General features: G+C 42.8%; 1 protein-coding gene across 2 annotated transcripts in view; it reads left to right on the forward strand.

Moving 5' to 3' along the window:
- HMCN1 (hemicentin 1) overlaps positions 1 to 15,695 on the forward strand; it is a 411,512-nt gene that overhangs the window by 154,511 nt on the left and 241,306 nt on the right. For both annotated transcript variants that reach the window (XM_037034954.1, XM_037034953.1), the window contains exons 6-8: positions 177 to 283; positions 13,698 to 13,818; positions 14,745 to 15,008. In XM_037034954.1, the coding sequence (XP_036890849.1) occupies positions 177 to 283; positions 13,698 to 13,818; positions 14,745 to 15,008 (492 nt within the window). The remainder of the gene's footprint in view (positions 1 to 176; positions 284 to 13,697; positions 13,819 to 14,744; positions 15,009 to 15,695) is intronic.

The raw sequence follows: 15,695 nt of genomic DNA on the forward strand, positions 1-15,695 counted from the left end.
ACTTTAGTTCTGATACCCAGAAACCCTAAAATTAAGTACTTTTTAGATATAATTAAAATAGTGTTTCAAGCTATAGAAACTAATATCCATTGGGTAATTTATCCTGGGAGCAGATACAGCTAATACACATAGCTGAAAGAAAGATTATGCCTGTTCCCTTTGTGTCTTTCTTTCAGGGAAGCTGATAAAAAAGGGATTTGGCCTGAATGAGCTATTAAATATCCATAACTCTGCCAAGGTGGTGAACGTTAAGGAGCCAGAGGCTGGAATGTGGACAGTGAAGGTACTGTTACTTGGCAAAGTCCTATTTATTATTTCGTTTTGATGTTGGCGTGTTCTCTAAAGTGTGTACAATACTTTACTTATATCTTCTCGCGCAATCTTGGAGAGTGCTTTTACTGAGAAGCACGCTACGTAGTGCATTTGTAGGTCTCTTGATCACGTGAATTTGTTAGTGTTCAATGCTGATGACCATAAAAGGCATCAGTGCCACAACTACACTCAAGGTTCCCAGCCCTGGCTGGTGTAGCTCAGTGGATTGAGCACGGGCCTGCGAACCACACGATCGAGGTTCGATTCCCAGTCAGGGCAAATGCCTGGGTTGCAGACCAGTTCCCTGCCCTTGGCAGGGGACATACAAGAGGCAACCATACATTGATATTTCTCTCTCTCTCTCTCCTTCCCTTCCACTCTAAGATAAATAAATAAAATCTTAAAAAAAAAAAAAGATTCCCAGATAGCTTTTCTGTCATCCAGCCTGTAGATGGATTGCGTCATTCAGCTCCTGCCTCTGAAGCAGAGATGGGGATGATGTGGGGGGCCCGTGTTTGAAACTCAGTGCCACTTAAAAGCTGTATTGTTTGGGGATCCTAACTTCTCCATGCCTGGCATTTCTCCTCTGTGATATAGGAATGTCAAGAATTGTCTTCTATTTTATTAAATTGTGTTGAGAATCAAATTAAGCTGATGCAAATAAAACACTTAGCATAGTTCCTGTTACAAAGTAGGCACTCCAGTCCGGCTGGCTCTTGCTATTTGGTGGGTCTCTATTCATTGTTTAACACAAACTGGTATCTGATTCCTGGAATTACATAAAGTAGTCTATGAGTGTATATTCACTCTTGGAAAGCATTCTATTTTGGCAATGTGGGGGAAGGAAAATACAGCCCAAATTCAGGGTACCGCAAATCCGGAATCCACTTGTACTGCAAAGTGTGTGTGCACCCCACTGCACTGGATGTTCTGAATGACTTGCCTGCATTTCTCAGACTCTTCTGTGTGCCCTGGCCGACTTCCAACTCCCATATCTGTGTTTCTGTGCCTGAGCGGGTTTTTTTCCAGAACAAGAGAAGGCTGTGCTGCCGCAGAATCAGACCCCTCGGGGACTGCTTTGAGCCCCGCAGGGGGAAGCTCCATGGGTCCAGGCGGGAGTAGGATGGAAAGCTCACCTGGTCTGTCTGTATTTCTTTCTCTGTATCACTTCCCCTCTTCCCGTCAGCATCCTTTACCCTCCCAAATGACACCTTGTCCTGAAATCCTTCTGGGACAACTCAAATGCAAGTACCCCTTCCATCATTGACTCTTGCTGTCTTGGATTCTCTACATAAAACATGTGATTAGTGGGCTCATGATTCAAATTGAAGAGCAGCCGTGAAAGTGTGGGAGCGTTATACCATAGAGACTGGAAACGCCATTTTTGCATTCCAGTCTCTGTTTCGTTTTCTTACTTTTTCTAAAGAATACTCGAAATTTCCATATTAACTCCTTTCAAATCCTAATGTATCATATCTTTATTCTCAGGACTCCAAGCCTTTGTAGGGAAAGTAGAAAATGTAATACTGATTTTTTTGAGGGGGGGGGGCAGAGGTGGATAATATGACGTAACGGTACAGCTGGGAAGGCAATGTGAAATAATAAAACCCAGAGTTTCTTACTGAATGGATGAGAAATGGCCCCACAATCCTGTTTTATTCACCCAGTTCCTTGCACATAGTAGTTGCTCAATATTTATTGAGTGCCAAAGATGGGCAACAATGAAGTGTTCTGCTGCTGTTTGTTAAATAAACGTAGCCAAATTTGATGGGATAGTCATTTTGACCAACGTGCCCAAACATGGCAAGTGTTGCCTTGACTTCCTGGGACCACAGTAGGAAGGAGAAGAGGAAGGTCTGAGTCTCGTTTTTTCCCCCTCAAACGTTTTAAGCATGACCTAAGGCAGCAAGGTCCTGAGTTAGTAAGTCTACTAAGGCAGGCCCTTGTTGCTTTCTGAATAGAACATTCCGATATTGATTATTTGCAACTTGTTGTGGGGTACTTGAACCGATGTTAAAGGAGATTTCATTTGCTACCCGCGGTATTTCCTCCGGCGCAGCTCTTGCTGGAGGAGGGCTCTGGCCTGTCGTCCTATCCCGTGGTTGCTGCACCTAGTGATGGTCATCCAGGCACGCATTCACTCGGCGTCTGCTCCTGGCCGTGTTCCCTGATCCTTAACGGGAACTGAGCACATTTTAATTGATCATTAGAACAGAGAAGAAGCACTGAGGATTACTTTCTGAGTGAGATAAGGTGATGAGGTGATAGGAACTCTGTTTAGACAGGTCTCCAAGCTCAGCGTCCTATAATTAAGAAAACAATGAGAAGACAGTATCCAGCATACTATCTTGACTTTGCATCTAGTTCTCCCCACAAAAAGGCCTCTGGTTCTGTTGTTTCACCATTTCTAGAGTATAATTAGTGGTAACTAAACAAAGGATACTTATTACAGTGCAACTTAAAGCTGCAAAACATATTTGCTCCTGTATGAAATACCAAAATAATGTATCGGCTTAATGAGAAGGTAATTGAGCTGAACCTACTGACATAAATATTGCTGTTGACTTTGGATCTCCCTTTTGGATGGTGAATGAATGTGAATCTTCGACACGTGCGCCTTCTCAAGAAGAGAAGTGTCTGGGATCAAATAGCGTAGCCCTGGTGCTCGCTTCCCTGCACCCAGCTATCTGGAAAATGTCTACTCCCTCCGTAGAATTAATAGCAGCTTCTTGGATGCTTCACAGAACGGATTGGATCCTGGTGTGGAGAAGAGTCTCTCTCTGACACGATCTGGGCATGGTAGGCAAGGGCCGGTCAGTTGAGCCCCAACCAACGTTTGAGCACCTGCCTTTACACTCGAGCAAAGAAAAATGTGTACTTTCACGCTCTCTCCTACCATACTCTCTCGCCCTGTGGTTTCCCTTAAACCAGGGGTGTCAAACTCATTTTCCCCCGGGGGGCCACATCAGCCTCATGGTTGCCTTCAAAGGGCTGAATGTAATTTGGGGACCGTGTAAATGGAACTGCTCCTTAACCAGGGGCAAGGAGCTTGGTGCCGCTGCTGGGTAGGAACAAGATGTTGGGCCGGATAAAACAAGGTGGAGGGCTGGATTCGGCCCGCAGGCCTTGTGTTTGCCACCTGTGCCTTAAATTGTCCCCTTTCCCGAATTCTCTTCCTTTCGGTCTGACTTACAACACATCCCCTAGAGCCCCAATGACAACACTGTCATCACACCGTGTCTGACGTTTTCTGTCTAATGTGCTCTCTTTCCCTCTGCCTTTCAGTTGCACTTTACCTACTGCTCCCTTCTGGACGACTTCCCCTCTTAGGTCGTATTCGTTTCTGCCTAGACTTTCTCTTCCTGTTTCACTGTAGACCCGATTTTGGCGCTAGTGGGCTCGTACAAGTCCCAGTGCCTGGGGAAGAGCTAAATAAACATTCGTGCATAAAAATTAATACATTTATTTGGATGCTATCCGAGGAAGCAGGCCCGAGAGTTGGTTTAGTTAGCTCATAGTTGACGTGCTGGCACGAACACTTTGATTTTTTCCGTGATTTAAAATGCCGCACCAGTGGTCTTCTTTTCTCCTCCATGGTTGCCCTCGGAAACCCTGGCAATTACTTTTCTGTCACTTATTAGGACACGTGTACTAAACAGGGACAATGAGTCGGCTTATCTGTATCGATCATGTAAATGATGCCGATGTTTTCAGTCGCCTCTGATGCATGTTGAAAAGAGGTAACTGAAAGGAAAGTGACGTTTTATTACAAATAAAAGAGAAGGTTGTTTTATGTCCCTCAATTCTCACTTGTGGGGAAGCTAGAAATCCTGGATCTTGTTTCTGAGAAGCAATATGAATTTTCCTTTCAGGGAGTTCCATCTATATATAGACTATTTGAACATAACCACAGAATTCTCAGGCCAAATTTTGCCTTCTGCTCTTTAAGGGGAACTCCCTGCAAAGACGTTAAGTGGTTGTCAGCACCCACTGGATGGAGGTGGTACAAACTGTTTCTATTAGTCTAGGATTATCAGTGTGATCGTGTAACTTAACACATCCCCTGGGGGATCTTTCCATTAAGTAAATTTGGATAAACTGTCCTTAGATAATCTCCCAAGGAGAGAAGGGAGTGTACGCAACCACATGATTATATTGAGATTCGGAGACTAGTAGAAATATTTGGGTTTCAGAGAGCTGTGTTGGTTGCCAGAGCCTACTAATGCATTTTCTGAGGATAAGGATAATTTAGAAACCATACTCAAGTGGCAGGAGCTTGTTCAGGAATCGTAATTAAATAAACCTCCAGCCTACAAAGGACCACACAAGAAGGATACTGTGCTGGCCTTGTGTTCTCACCTGGTGACTCTTTTGAATAAGCCCGAAGACCAGCCCAGGTGTGGTATTTAAGTGGATTAGGTACGGCATGAATTCAGTGTTTGGGGTCAGTGGAATGTGTTATATTTTTTCCCTGGAAAATGTCCCAGTTGTTTTGGTCTGCCATTATCAGAGTGTCAACCAAATGGGATGTTTCCTTATCTAATGAAAGTGTATCTGTACACTTGTGTGTACATAAATGTGTATGTGTGTATGTACATGTATTTCAATAGAGTTTATTCTATGCTTTGGGTACATTTACCGTGTTTCTATGAACATAAAATGCCTAATAAAATTATAGTATTTGAATCTATCTGGCATTATTACATCTTTGTGTCTGGCACAGTGCCTGGCCTCAGTAAATTCTCATTAAACATTTGATTGAAACAATCCTATTCTTTAATTTATAAAGACTGGTCTGTCATTTAAAAACAAATACTTGGAAAAGAGCTGGGCATCTATTTTAATTCAAGATCCACGACTTATTATCTTTTTGACCTTGAAGAAATTACCTAACGTCTCTAAATCTGAGACAAACAGGGAGAAATAATACCTACTTAAAATTGTCATAGTTAAATTAAATGTTGGTAAAGTACTTAAACGTTTCAGATGCAAGAATTAATTAAATTATTCTTCTTGAATATGTGTAAATTGTATCTACCTTTCTATGAATGCAGGTGCACATTAATTATTTTTTAAATTTGGGCTTATTTGTTATTTTATGAAACACTGAAACTGGTTTGGAGAAACAAACACCAGCTCTGCTAATCACATTTCAGCTGAATTTATAAAAGGACAGATTTCACATTTGGCACCAGAAGGAACTCTCACTGGCTTGATACAAGAAAGCTGATTCCTCACTAATGGTCCAGGTCCCCAGGGGGTTGCCATGACATCCTACATCATACAGTCACTCAGTACCTCCGGGTGATGGAGGCACCATCATAACGCACAATATGCAGGTTCTTGAGTTATTTTAGTGAGGTAGAGAGTGGAGAATGTACATTGAGTTTCAAAAAGAGAAGGAATTTGTGTTACTTCACAGGTGAGACAGACATCGCTGTGAGTGACAGACACACCTCCTCATTCCCTTTGTATCCCACTGGCCCAAACTATTAACATGGCTTAATAGCATCTGAAGTTGACTCATGGAGTGTCCGTCGTGCCCCTGTATCAGTGATACGAGGTTGGGAGCTTGAAGTCAGCCACGACAATAGCATTTACACCACGGAAACTGAAAAATGCTAAAAATTGGGGCTTTCCTTTTTCAAAGAGCAGTTTGGCAACACTCACTAACCTGACCCCTCCTAAATGGAAATGTGTGTAGAAATGGAGAATGGCAGATGAATAGTTGGAGGGTGTTATTGTCTTCTATGCCATAAGGTCCAAGTCAGCCCAGAAATTACGCTGTCCTAAAATGTGATATGTAGACTTAGGCACTATAGAAAGAGCATTGAACTCAGAATAATTGCAATTTAATATGCTGTATAAAGCTAGGCAAGTAACCATTTTTTGAACCCCAGTTTTTTTATGGTGGTATAACATAATTTTGGATATAATAGGATTTTTTGAGGTTCTGTGTGATCATGCTTAGCATAATGCTCCTAGAAAAATTCAAAGAATTCTCAATGGATCTGACGTTAGCTGGTTTTAGGAGAATCTCAGGAAAAGCAGCAACATTAGGCATTGGGATGACTTTAATATTTATTAAACCCACATGTGTTCAGTGCCTACTGAGTGCTATTTTGTAGGTGATGAACATGACATCAGTAGCTATTGCCTTCAGGGACTTTCAGTCTAGAGAGGCATCAAATAGCCTGTCATCCGTACACTCAGAAGCAGATCCATCTGCAATGGAGCTGACCGAGAAGGCATTAGGAGGAGCCACCCATTTTTCCTGGAGCTCTCCATGGTGCTTGCTCCACGGGCCTTCAGCCTGCCCTGCCCTCTCATTCACTTCTATTCAGGAGCCGAGACTCTGGTCCCCTCTGCTCCTTTTCCCTGAACTGCTTTGTGAATGAAGGCGACCTGTTTACAATGTTAGGCTGCCCGGAGGTACCTAGTACAACCTCATGTTTGCCTCTGTTTTGCTCACGTGGCTGGCATCAGCAGTGTGGTTCTGACTCAGGCCCCTTCCACGCTTGACCGACAGGGCACCTAACGCAGAGAAGTCATGTAGCTCCTTGTGAACTTCTGAAAATCGAGTGAATAAATATGTTGTGTGTGAAATACAACTCCCAGATTTTCCAGCCCATACAAACCCTGTCCAGGGTCTAGTTTCTAGAAAATGCCCTGTTATGCTTGGAGCCACTAGGCTGCTCCTGGATGTTTCTCTCCTTCAAAAAATGACAGAAGCCATGAGGTTAGGCTGGCTCTGTTCAGCAGCGATGCTTCAAGAAGTTCTGTGGTAGAAAGATCCTTTTTGGAGCAAAATTCTAATGTTTTGGTAGCCTTCAGATTAAAGACCACATAGAAAAATTAAATCAGCCTTGGCCAGGTGGCTCGGTTGGTTGCAGCATTGTCGCATACACCAAAAGTTTGCGGGTTTGAGCCCTCATTGGGCTGTGTATGGAAGGCAGTTGATTGATGTCTCTCTCTTTTACTCGTTCTCTCTCCCTTTCTCTCTCTCAAATCAATAAAAATATCCTTGGCTGAGGATTTCAAAAACATTAAGGCAGCAACTTTGGTCTTACTAATTTTATTGCATCTATGGACAAATGCTGCTAAGATGCCTCAAATCACTTGGAAGGGAGGAGGGGGGAAGAAAATAGGCAGTGGGACGTCGTCTCTGCTCGACCCAGTAGGGCACGATCTGAGTTCTCTTTGCTCCTCCCGGACCGTCACATCATTCAGTTCTCTTCCAGCCCCGCTGTGCGTCCATAACATGTTAGATCCCAAAGCCTTCTCCCAACATTTCTGGAGCTTCCTGGAAGCTTATTTCCCCCTGTGTCCTTGCATCCTCGTCATTTGTGTGTTGACGATAACCTTTCATGCTTTGATGCATGGCACAGCTCCGCCCCCTCAAAAAGTTCTCAGGAAATCCACTAACGGCCATCATTTTGTGAGGGTGGTAGATTTTCCTGTGGGTTTGGGGACATGTCTTGAAGTCCTTCGGGCCCTTCTGCTGTCTCCTTGACCGTCATCCTCCTCTCTCCCCATTTCACTTTTGTTTCTCACCCCAGGACTGTCTCAGCGGTTTTATATTATTTTTCTGTTATGTAGAGCACTTCAGCATATTTGAGCCTTAACTGAAACCAGCGCAACCCAATCTATTGAGATGATCCTGCAAGATGCAGGGAGCAGCTGCCCAGGCTGGTTTCTGGAGCCCCACTGAGTTCACACCGGGCTCTGCCACCTGCCTTTCCTGTGATGTGAGCAAGTGACTTAACCGCTCTAAACTGTGAAATGAGAAAAATGATAGTGCCATCTCACAGGGGCTTTTTTTTTTTGAAGATTAGAGGAGATAATTCATGTCAAAGATTTAGCCTGATGTACCAGATGTGTTTTGCGTATGTTAGAACTTCTTTCTCCTTTTTTCATTTACTGGCTTGTTTCACCACCATTATACCTGAAACCTTTATGTTCCTGTTACACTAAAATTTGAAAAAGGGAGATCAGCTAAGCAACAGAATGAAATAATAGCTTACTTAAAAAAAAAGACTAAAATAATAAAGTATTGGAAGTTTTCACCCAGAAATTTAATGCCATGTTTTTTATATTCCTAAAACATGGTCCTAATATTATTGCAATATTTTAAGAGAGTGATTTAAAATGTTCATTGATGCATGACTATCAGAGGTCAATTTTAACTAAATTAGTTCATTTTTTCTTTTTATTATATGTTTAAAGCATAATTTTAGTTGCTTTGTGATGTCCTTTGCTCCCATTATCCTCATTCATCCAGAGTTAGCTAGAGTTGTGCATAATAAAATGACTTACTTGGAAACATCTTTTATTTATCAACCCTGAAATTCTATGCAGACATTTCTACTGTTTACATGCATATTACAAAAAGTTTGAACTTATTATCTTTCATGTTCTTAGCGTTGCTTGGAGAATAGTTAACCTTTGTTTTTATCTCCTCATACCTTATTAGTATGGTATTCGAAGGATAAAAATTAATTTGTTTTATGATCATTTGGTAGAGATTAAGAGGGGCTCTTTATCATCAACTCAGTTTTATTTTTATTTACTTATTTTTATTTTCTTTTTAAAAAATATATTTTATTAATTATACCATTACAGTTGTTGTTTTATTCCCTCCTTCATTCCCCTCCACCCTGCACAACCCCTCCCCTACCACCCCTTTAGTTTATGACCACGTGTCTCAAGTTCTTTATTTATTTATTTAAAGATTTTATTTATTTATCTATAGAGGGGAAGGGAAGGAGAGAAGGAGAGAAATATCAATATATGGTTGCCTCTCGTGAGTCCCCTGCTGGGAACTGGCCTGCAACCCAGGCATGTGCCCTGACTGGGAATCGAACCATGATCGTGTGGTTTGCAGGCCCGTGCTCAGTCCACTGAGCTATACCAGCCAGGGCTATGTGTCTCAAGTTCTTTAGATTCTATATTTCCCCTACTATTCTTGCCCTCCCCCTATCTATTTTTTACCTACCGTCTATGCTATTTTCTGTACCTTCTCCCCCCTTCTCCTCCTCCCACTCCCCTGTTGCTAACCCTCCATGTGTTCTTCATTTCTATGGTTCTGCTCCTGATCTAGCTGTCCTCTTGGTTTGCTTTTGTTTTAGGTGTGGTTGTTAATAACTGTGAGTTTGCTGTCCTTTCACTGTTCATATTTTTCATCTTCCTTTTCTTAGATAAGTCCTTTTAACATTTCATATAATAAGGGCTTGGTGATGACGGACTCCTTGAATCTGATCTTATCTGAGAAGCACTTTATCTGTCCTTCCATTCTAAATGAAAGGTTTGCTGGATAAAGCAATTTTGGATATAGGTGTTTGGATTTCATGACTTGGAATACTTCTTTCCAGCCCCTTCTTGCCTGTAAGGTCTCTTTTGAGGAATCAGCTGACAGTCTGATGGGAACTCCTTTGTAGGTGACTGTCCCCTTATCTCTCGCTGCTTCTAGGATTCTGTGCTTCATTTTAATCTTGGCTAATGTAATTATGATGTGCCTTGGTGTGTTCCTCCTTGGGTACACATTCTTTGGGACTCCCTAAGCTTCTTGGACTTCCTGTAAGTCTATTTCCTTTGCCAGATTGGGGAAGTTCTCCTTTATTATTTGTTCAAATATGTTTTCCACTTGTGGCTGTTTCTTTCTCCCTTCTGGTACCCCTATAATTTGGATGTTGGGACGTTTAAAGATGTCCTGGAGGTTCCTAAGCCTCTCCTCATTTTTCTGAATTCTTGTTTCTTCATTCTTTTCTGGTTGGATGTTTCGTTCTTCCTTCTGGTCCACTCCATTGATTTGAGTCCCAGTTTCCTTTCCATCACTATTGGTTTCCTGTGCATTTCCCTTCATTTCAATTAGTTTAGCCTTCATATGTTCCTCTAATTTGTGATTATAATCAACCAGTTCTATGAGCATCCTGATAAACAGTGTCTTGAATTGTGCTTCTGAGAGGCTGGCAATTTCTCGGTCGCTTAGAGCTATCGGCTCTGGGACTTTGAGTTCTTCTTGCGCCATCTTTTGGGCTGTTTGTGCCTGTTACGTAGCAGGATTGGAGCCCTAAGTGTTCACCAGAGCAGGGCAACTCAGTTGCTGGGTTGTGACGCTGTATGTGGGGGTGGGGTCAAAGGGGAGCAATGGTGGTCCCCTCTGCTGTCTCCCGCTGCTGGGGCCTCGCAGTCCGTCTCACTGCTCGCTGTTCTGCTCATTTATCTGAGCAGGAATGTACGACCTTGGTCAGCCTGACCCACACCCTCACTGGGTTCGTGATGCTACCCTGGCTGCCTGCACGCCCAGGTCAGGGGATCCTTCCTGCCCGACCCTGCTCCGCTACTGGCTCCACCCCTCTTACTGGTCCCGGTTGAACGGTTCATTGTTGTCGGTCTTCCGTATAGTTCAATTTTCTGTTCTTTGGCTGTGTCTTTGTTTACTAAACCTTTGTTGTATTCAAACTTGGTTGTGGGAGAAGGCACAGTGTTTCCACCTATGCCTCCATCTTGGTGGAAGTCTCAACTCAGTTTTATTTTAATGTATCATTTAGCAACATAGTATACCTTGTTTTCAAACACTTGGGTGATTTTAAATTTTCTCACTTAGATAACGAGCGCCCCTTTTCCCACAGGGACTTTTGGTCCGTTGCTGTGCACGCAGGACACATGGCAGATGATTAACACGTAATAGTAGTCATTTGACAACGGGTGCAACATTTGTCCTTGCAGCCTCTGCAGCCACTTTATCATAGGCAACTTCCTGAACAGCAAGGTGACTAATGACAGAGTATGATGTCAGTATCCAAGTCAAGAGCAACTCATCATAATGCGGACCATTTGTTTGTCTTCCCAGGAAATCAGTTGGCAACAGTATCTTCGGGAAAGCTGCACATTATCTAAAGCAGCTGACATTAGAGAGGTTTTTGTGGCCCTAAAGGAAATCCCCAATTTTAAATAGGATCGCCATCCTTAGTTCCTTTTTTGTGCCTGTTCGGTAAAACTTACAGTATGCTTTCCTTAGAAATGGTGGAGTAAGTGGCGGGTGGCGTTATCGAGACCCCTGCATTTACACACACAGCCATTTGTAACCCTTGTGAAACGGAGCGGTAGGAACCAGCAGCATCATTTAGGTTAAGAACACAACAGAACCGTTTTAATAAAGGCGCTTGTCTTTTCGTTTTCTTCACTTCGTTTGCCCTCCCTCTGAGTGCTTGCAGACTCTGCTCAGTGGGGAATCAATTTGGTGGCAACGCAGGCACATCTTTTCCCCCTTCCTCTCCTCACTGCCAGATAATACGAAGCCACGGTGATTTAGGGACTACTACTGCATGGCTTGCATTCTGTCATTGCTCTGATGCCCACGTAGGTGTTGAAACTCAGGTGTGTGATGTCCCGTAACAGCAGGACATGTTATCATGTGAATGAACGCTTTTCTCTCACTCCCGTCCTCTGCTTCTGCTTAAGTGGTGCTGTCCTGTAGTTCTTTTCTTCTGAGTCAAAATCTTGGTGACCTCCTTATCTGTGCCATGGGGATAATGATGATATCTATCTGAGGGAATTGCAGTGAGGACTAAATAAGCCCATGTATTTAATGCTTCTGGGCATAGAGAACGTGAGCAATAAGTAGCAGTGTAATTATTTTATCCCACGGCCTTAACGCTGTTTATTATTTATGCACTTGAGTCACTTTCGTCCTTAGGTGTCATTCACCATTTACACCAACCACTGTCTGCTTTAGAAGTTTAAGCTGAACGACAGGCTGGTCTCTGCTCGTTTTATGTATTTCTCTGTGGGTGTGTTATATATTTCTGTCACAACACTGTCAACCTAAGAAATGTCCAAACCTGGAAGAATTTTTACGAGTTTATTTGAGCCAAACTAATGGCATTTGCCCGGAAGCGAAATCTCAGTGGATTGAGAAAATGCTCCAGCGAACGGCAGTTACACACCTTATTCCGTGCATGACAATTAAAGGCGGAGCCATAGTGGGGTTATGTGAAGTCCACGGGCGATAGGTGGGGAGGCGCAAGCAAAGTCAGGTGGGGTCGGAATCTCTGGCGCTGCATGAAAAGTAAGACAGCTAGGCACACACTTCTCTCACGTTCGTGGGTAAAGCATAATTAACAGTCAACAGTTAACATGATAACAACGAGGGGATTCGTGGTCTCTGCTCTGGTGGTTGTGCTTTGTGTGGGGTGGGGGGGGGTGAAGGAAACTACTTTGATATTCCAAAGGTATGTCATCAGCTATGTTATTTTATATTCAAACAAAACGAAATGAAACGAAAGAGCAACCACAAAGACAAAACCAGGCTCAGCTACGGTGAAGGTTGCCCTTTGTTAGGGAAGAATACTTCCAGAGGACCTGACTCCCGGCCATGAGCTGCATTTAATTAGAAGGTGTTAATTTCAGACCCTCCTATGTGGTTACTTTGGGTCTCTGAGTTTGGAAGGCTACCCCCTCCTCTGCGCTTGTCAGGTTTAGCATGTAGCCCCTTTTCTGCCCACTACACCGTGCTAAAGGTTCCTATTCACCCATCTGTCTGCCTCACTGGTTACGAGCCTTAAGACAGTGAAGACCACGTCTCCAGCAGACCTCTGCCTGGAGCAGCGAGTGCCTTGGCCGGGACTCTGGTGAGCCAAGTGTGCTGGTCGCTAAGGTTTGCCTCTCAGTCACCTCCCATGCTTGTCCTGGCTGTATCTTCTCAGAGGCACAGGGAGAGGACATAGCTTTCTTCTTGGAATCGGAGTGGTGTTTAGGGGAGAACATTTCCTCACTAATTCATTTCCTCAATATTTGCTGATCATCTATCTGTCCCGTGAACCTCCGTGAACAAAACTAAGATCCATGTCCCCATAGAGCTTCTACAGACTGACTTTGGGTTCACTTCCTGGTGACCAAACACCTATATTGTTTACCACTGGGTGTGCAATATGTTACTGAATTATATTTTTTAAAAAGGTTTTATTTGTTTATTTTTAGAGAGGCAAGAAGGGAGGGAGAGAGGGAGAAAAACAGTGATGTGAGAGAGAAACATCAATCAGTTGTCTCTTGGACACTCCCCAACTGGGGACCAAACCCACAATCCAAGCGTGTTTCCTGGATGGGAATCGAACCGGCAACCTTTCACTTTGTGGAAGGATGCCCAGCCAAGTGAGCCACATCGGTCAGGGCCTGAATTGTATTTTAGGTCAGTCCCCTGGAATATGTATTATAAAACATGCATGTAAGATACAGAATCATAGTTAAGTTCAGAATACCCAGATCAAAGCCTCACTTACTGGACATCGGTCTTAATAAACCCCCCGTGGTCTTGCCTGCTGGTGTTCAGCGTGGCCAGCATCCTGGATCAGCTCCTGACGGGGTTTGTCCTTAAACATTTTCAGACTTCCAGCAGTGGAAGGCACTCTGTTCGCATCACCGGCCTCAGTACCATTGATTTCCGCGCTGGTTTTTCCCGAAAGCCCACCCTGGACTTCAAAAAAACAGGCAGCAGACCAGTGCAAGGTGTGTATGTGCATATTACTTAAGTTGGCGCGCTAGATGTCCAAATGAAAATATTTCTCAGAATGTCTGTGCTTTTATGATTCTGTTCTGGTCAATAAAGCTGGGAAACAGAGCATCTTTAAACGTGATTGCACTCTCAGCCTAGTTGCTGCTTTTCAACATGCAGTCCCGAGACCAGCGAGACTGGAATCACTCAGGGAGACAGTCAAAAATTAAGAGTCCTGGGCCCTGCCCCAGATCGCCTGCATTAGACTCACAGGAGATAGGGCCTGGGAATAGGCACTTCCAGGAGTAGCCCCGGCCATTTCAGCACTTAGCAAACTTGGAAAACTACTGACCTAGATCTTGGGACTTTCCCTCACTAATGTCTATAAAGTCTTGTCACAGAGAAAAGGTGTATTGTGTGTGTGTATCTATGGCTAAGGGGTTAAAGATATCTATCATCATATGTTCACAGGTGAAATTATTGCTGGTTTTTAAAGTTTGTTCTTCCTCTTCTTTGTGCATGATTATTTGTAGTTTCAGAGCTGTAAAAAGAGCTCAGTCCTACTGTGACTCTTCAAGTTTCTTTTTCTGGTTGTTGTTTATTTATTTTTATTGCCATGGTTACTGGAAGGATACAAATAGTGAACTTTAAAAATACTCATGTAATCAAACATCATATAACACAGTATTCACAAATCTAATTTCTCTACATAAACATAGTTAAAAGGCTACAAAACTAATCACTTAAGATTTTCTAAGTTTCTTTCATCACGAATAAGCCATCTTTTACCATAGAAATGATGCTACAATGACACCAGAATTCGTAGGGCATTCTGTAGTAATTGTACTTCTGATGCTACTTATCAGTTGTTACAGTGCAAAAACTTACTTGGTATCAAACCTCAGTATGTGTCAATAATAACCAAGTCTTTCTCTTGTAGGAATACCTACCTATGTGCTTCTGAATACTTCTGGAATTTCCATCCCAGCTAGAGTAGATCGTCTTGAGCTTCTGAGCATCTCAGGCAGTTCTCTTAAGACTATTCCTGTTAAATATGACCCAGATCGGAAACCTTACGGCATATGGAATATTTCTGACTTCGTACCACCCAACGAAGCTTTCTTCCTCAAAGTGGCAGGTTACGATGGGGGTGGTTATCTCTTCCAGAGAGTATCCAGTGTTTCCTTTTCTAGTATTGTCCCAGGTGAGACATCATTTTATTCACACTACAGGTTTGATAGCTTAATGAAGGCGGGGGGGGGGGTCCTGTAGGTAAAGAATACAGTTAAAAATAATATATGTATATTGTTACTGGGGAACCAAATTGATGGGCATTTACACATGGGTTATGTAACTTTTCTTAACTCTAAAAGAACACATTCAAAGTTACAGGCTTAGTCTCACTGACTATAGATCTAGACATTTTTATCATGTCAATCAGTGTATGAAGTCAAACTGGGAAATTGGAGTGTTCTCACTCCGCCTCCAAAGCCCGGCATATGTGTTTAATGTTTGAATAAATTGTCTAAATTGGTTAAATGAACTGTTTGTGTGTAAGTGTCAGAAACCTTCCACTTAGTTAACAGTAGGTCATTGCAAACAACTGATGATGACTCTGCCTCTGTTTGGTAAGTTGGTTGGTTAGTCAGTTAGTAAACTAGCTACTTAGCGTTTGCTTTTGGCAAGAGATGATATCTTGGCTTAGAGATTATTTGTAGGCATCAGGTAGCTTTTCAATTTGTCTAAACTTGAGTTCTTTCTTAAGGATGTTAACTAAACTCTGACCAAAACCTTAGAATTATAGACAGTGGTATAGGATTGTTTCTGATATTGTAATATTGGAATACTATAATTAAACAGAACACTTATACATAAGTCTGTGATTTGGGAA

The sequence above is a fragment of the Sturnira hondurensis genome, unplaced genomic scaffold (genome assembly GCF_014824575.4).
Source record: "Sturnira hondurensis isolate 20B ecotype Veracruz unplaced genomic scaffold, ASM1482457v3 Scaffold0022215, whole genome shotgun sequence".
NCBI lineage: Eukaryota > Metazoa > Chordata > Mammalia > Chiroptera > Phyllostomidae > Sturnira > Sturnira hondurensis.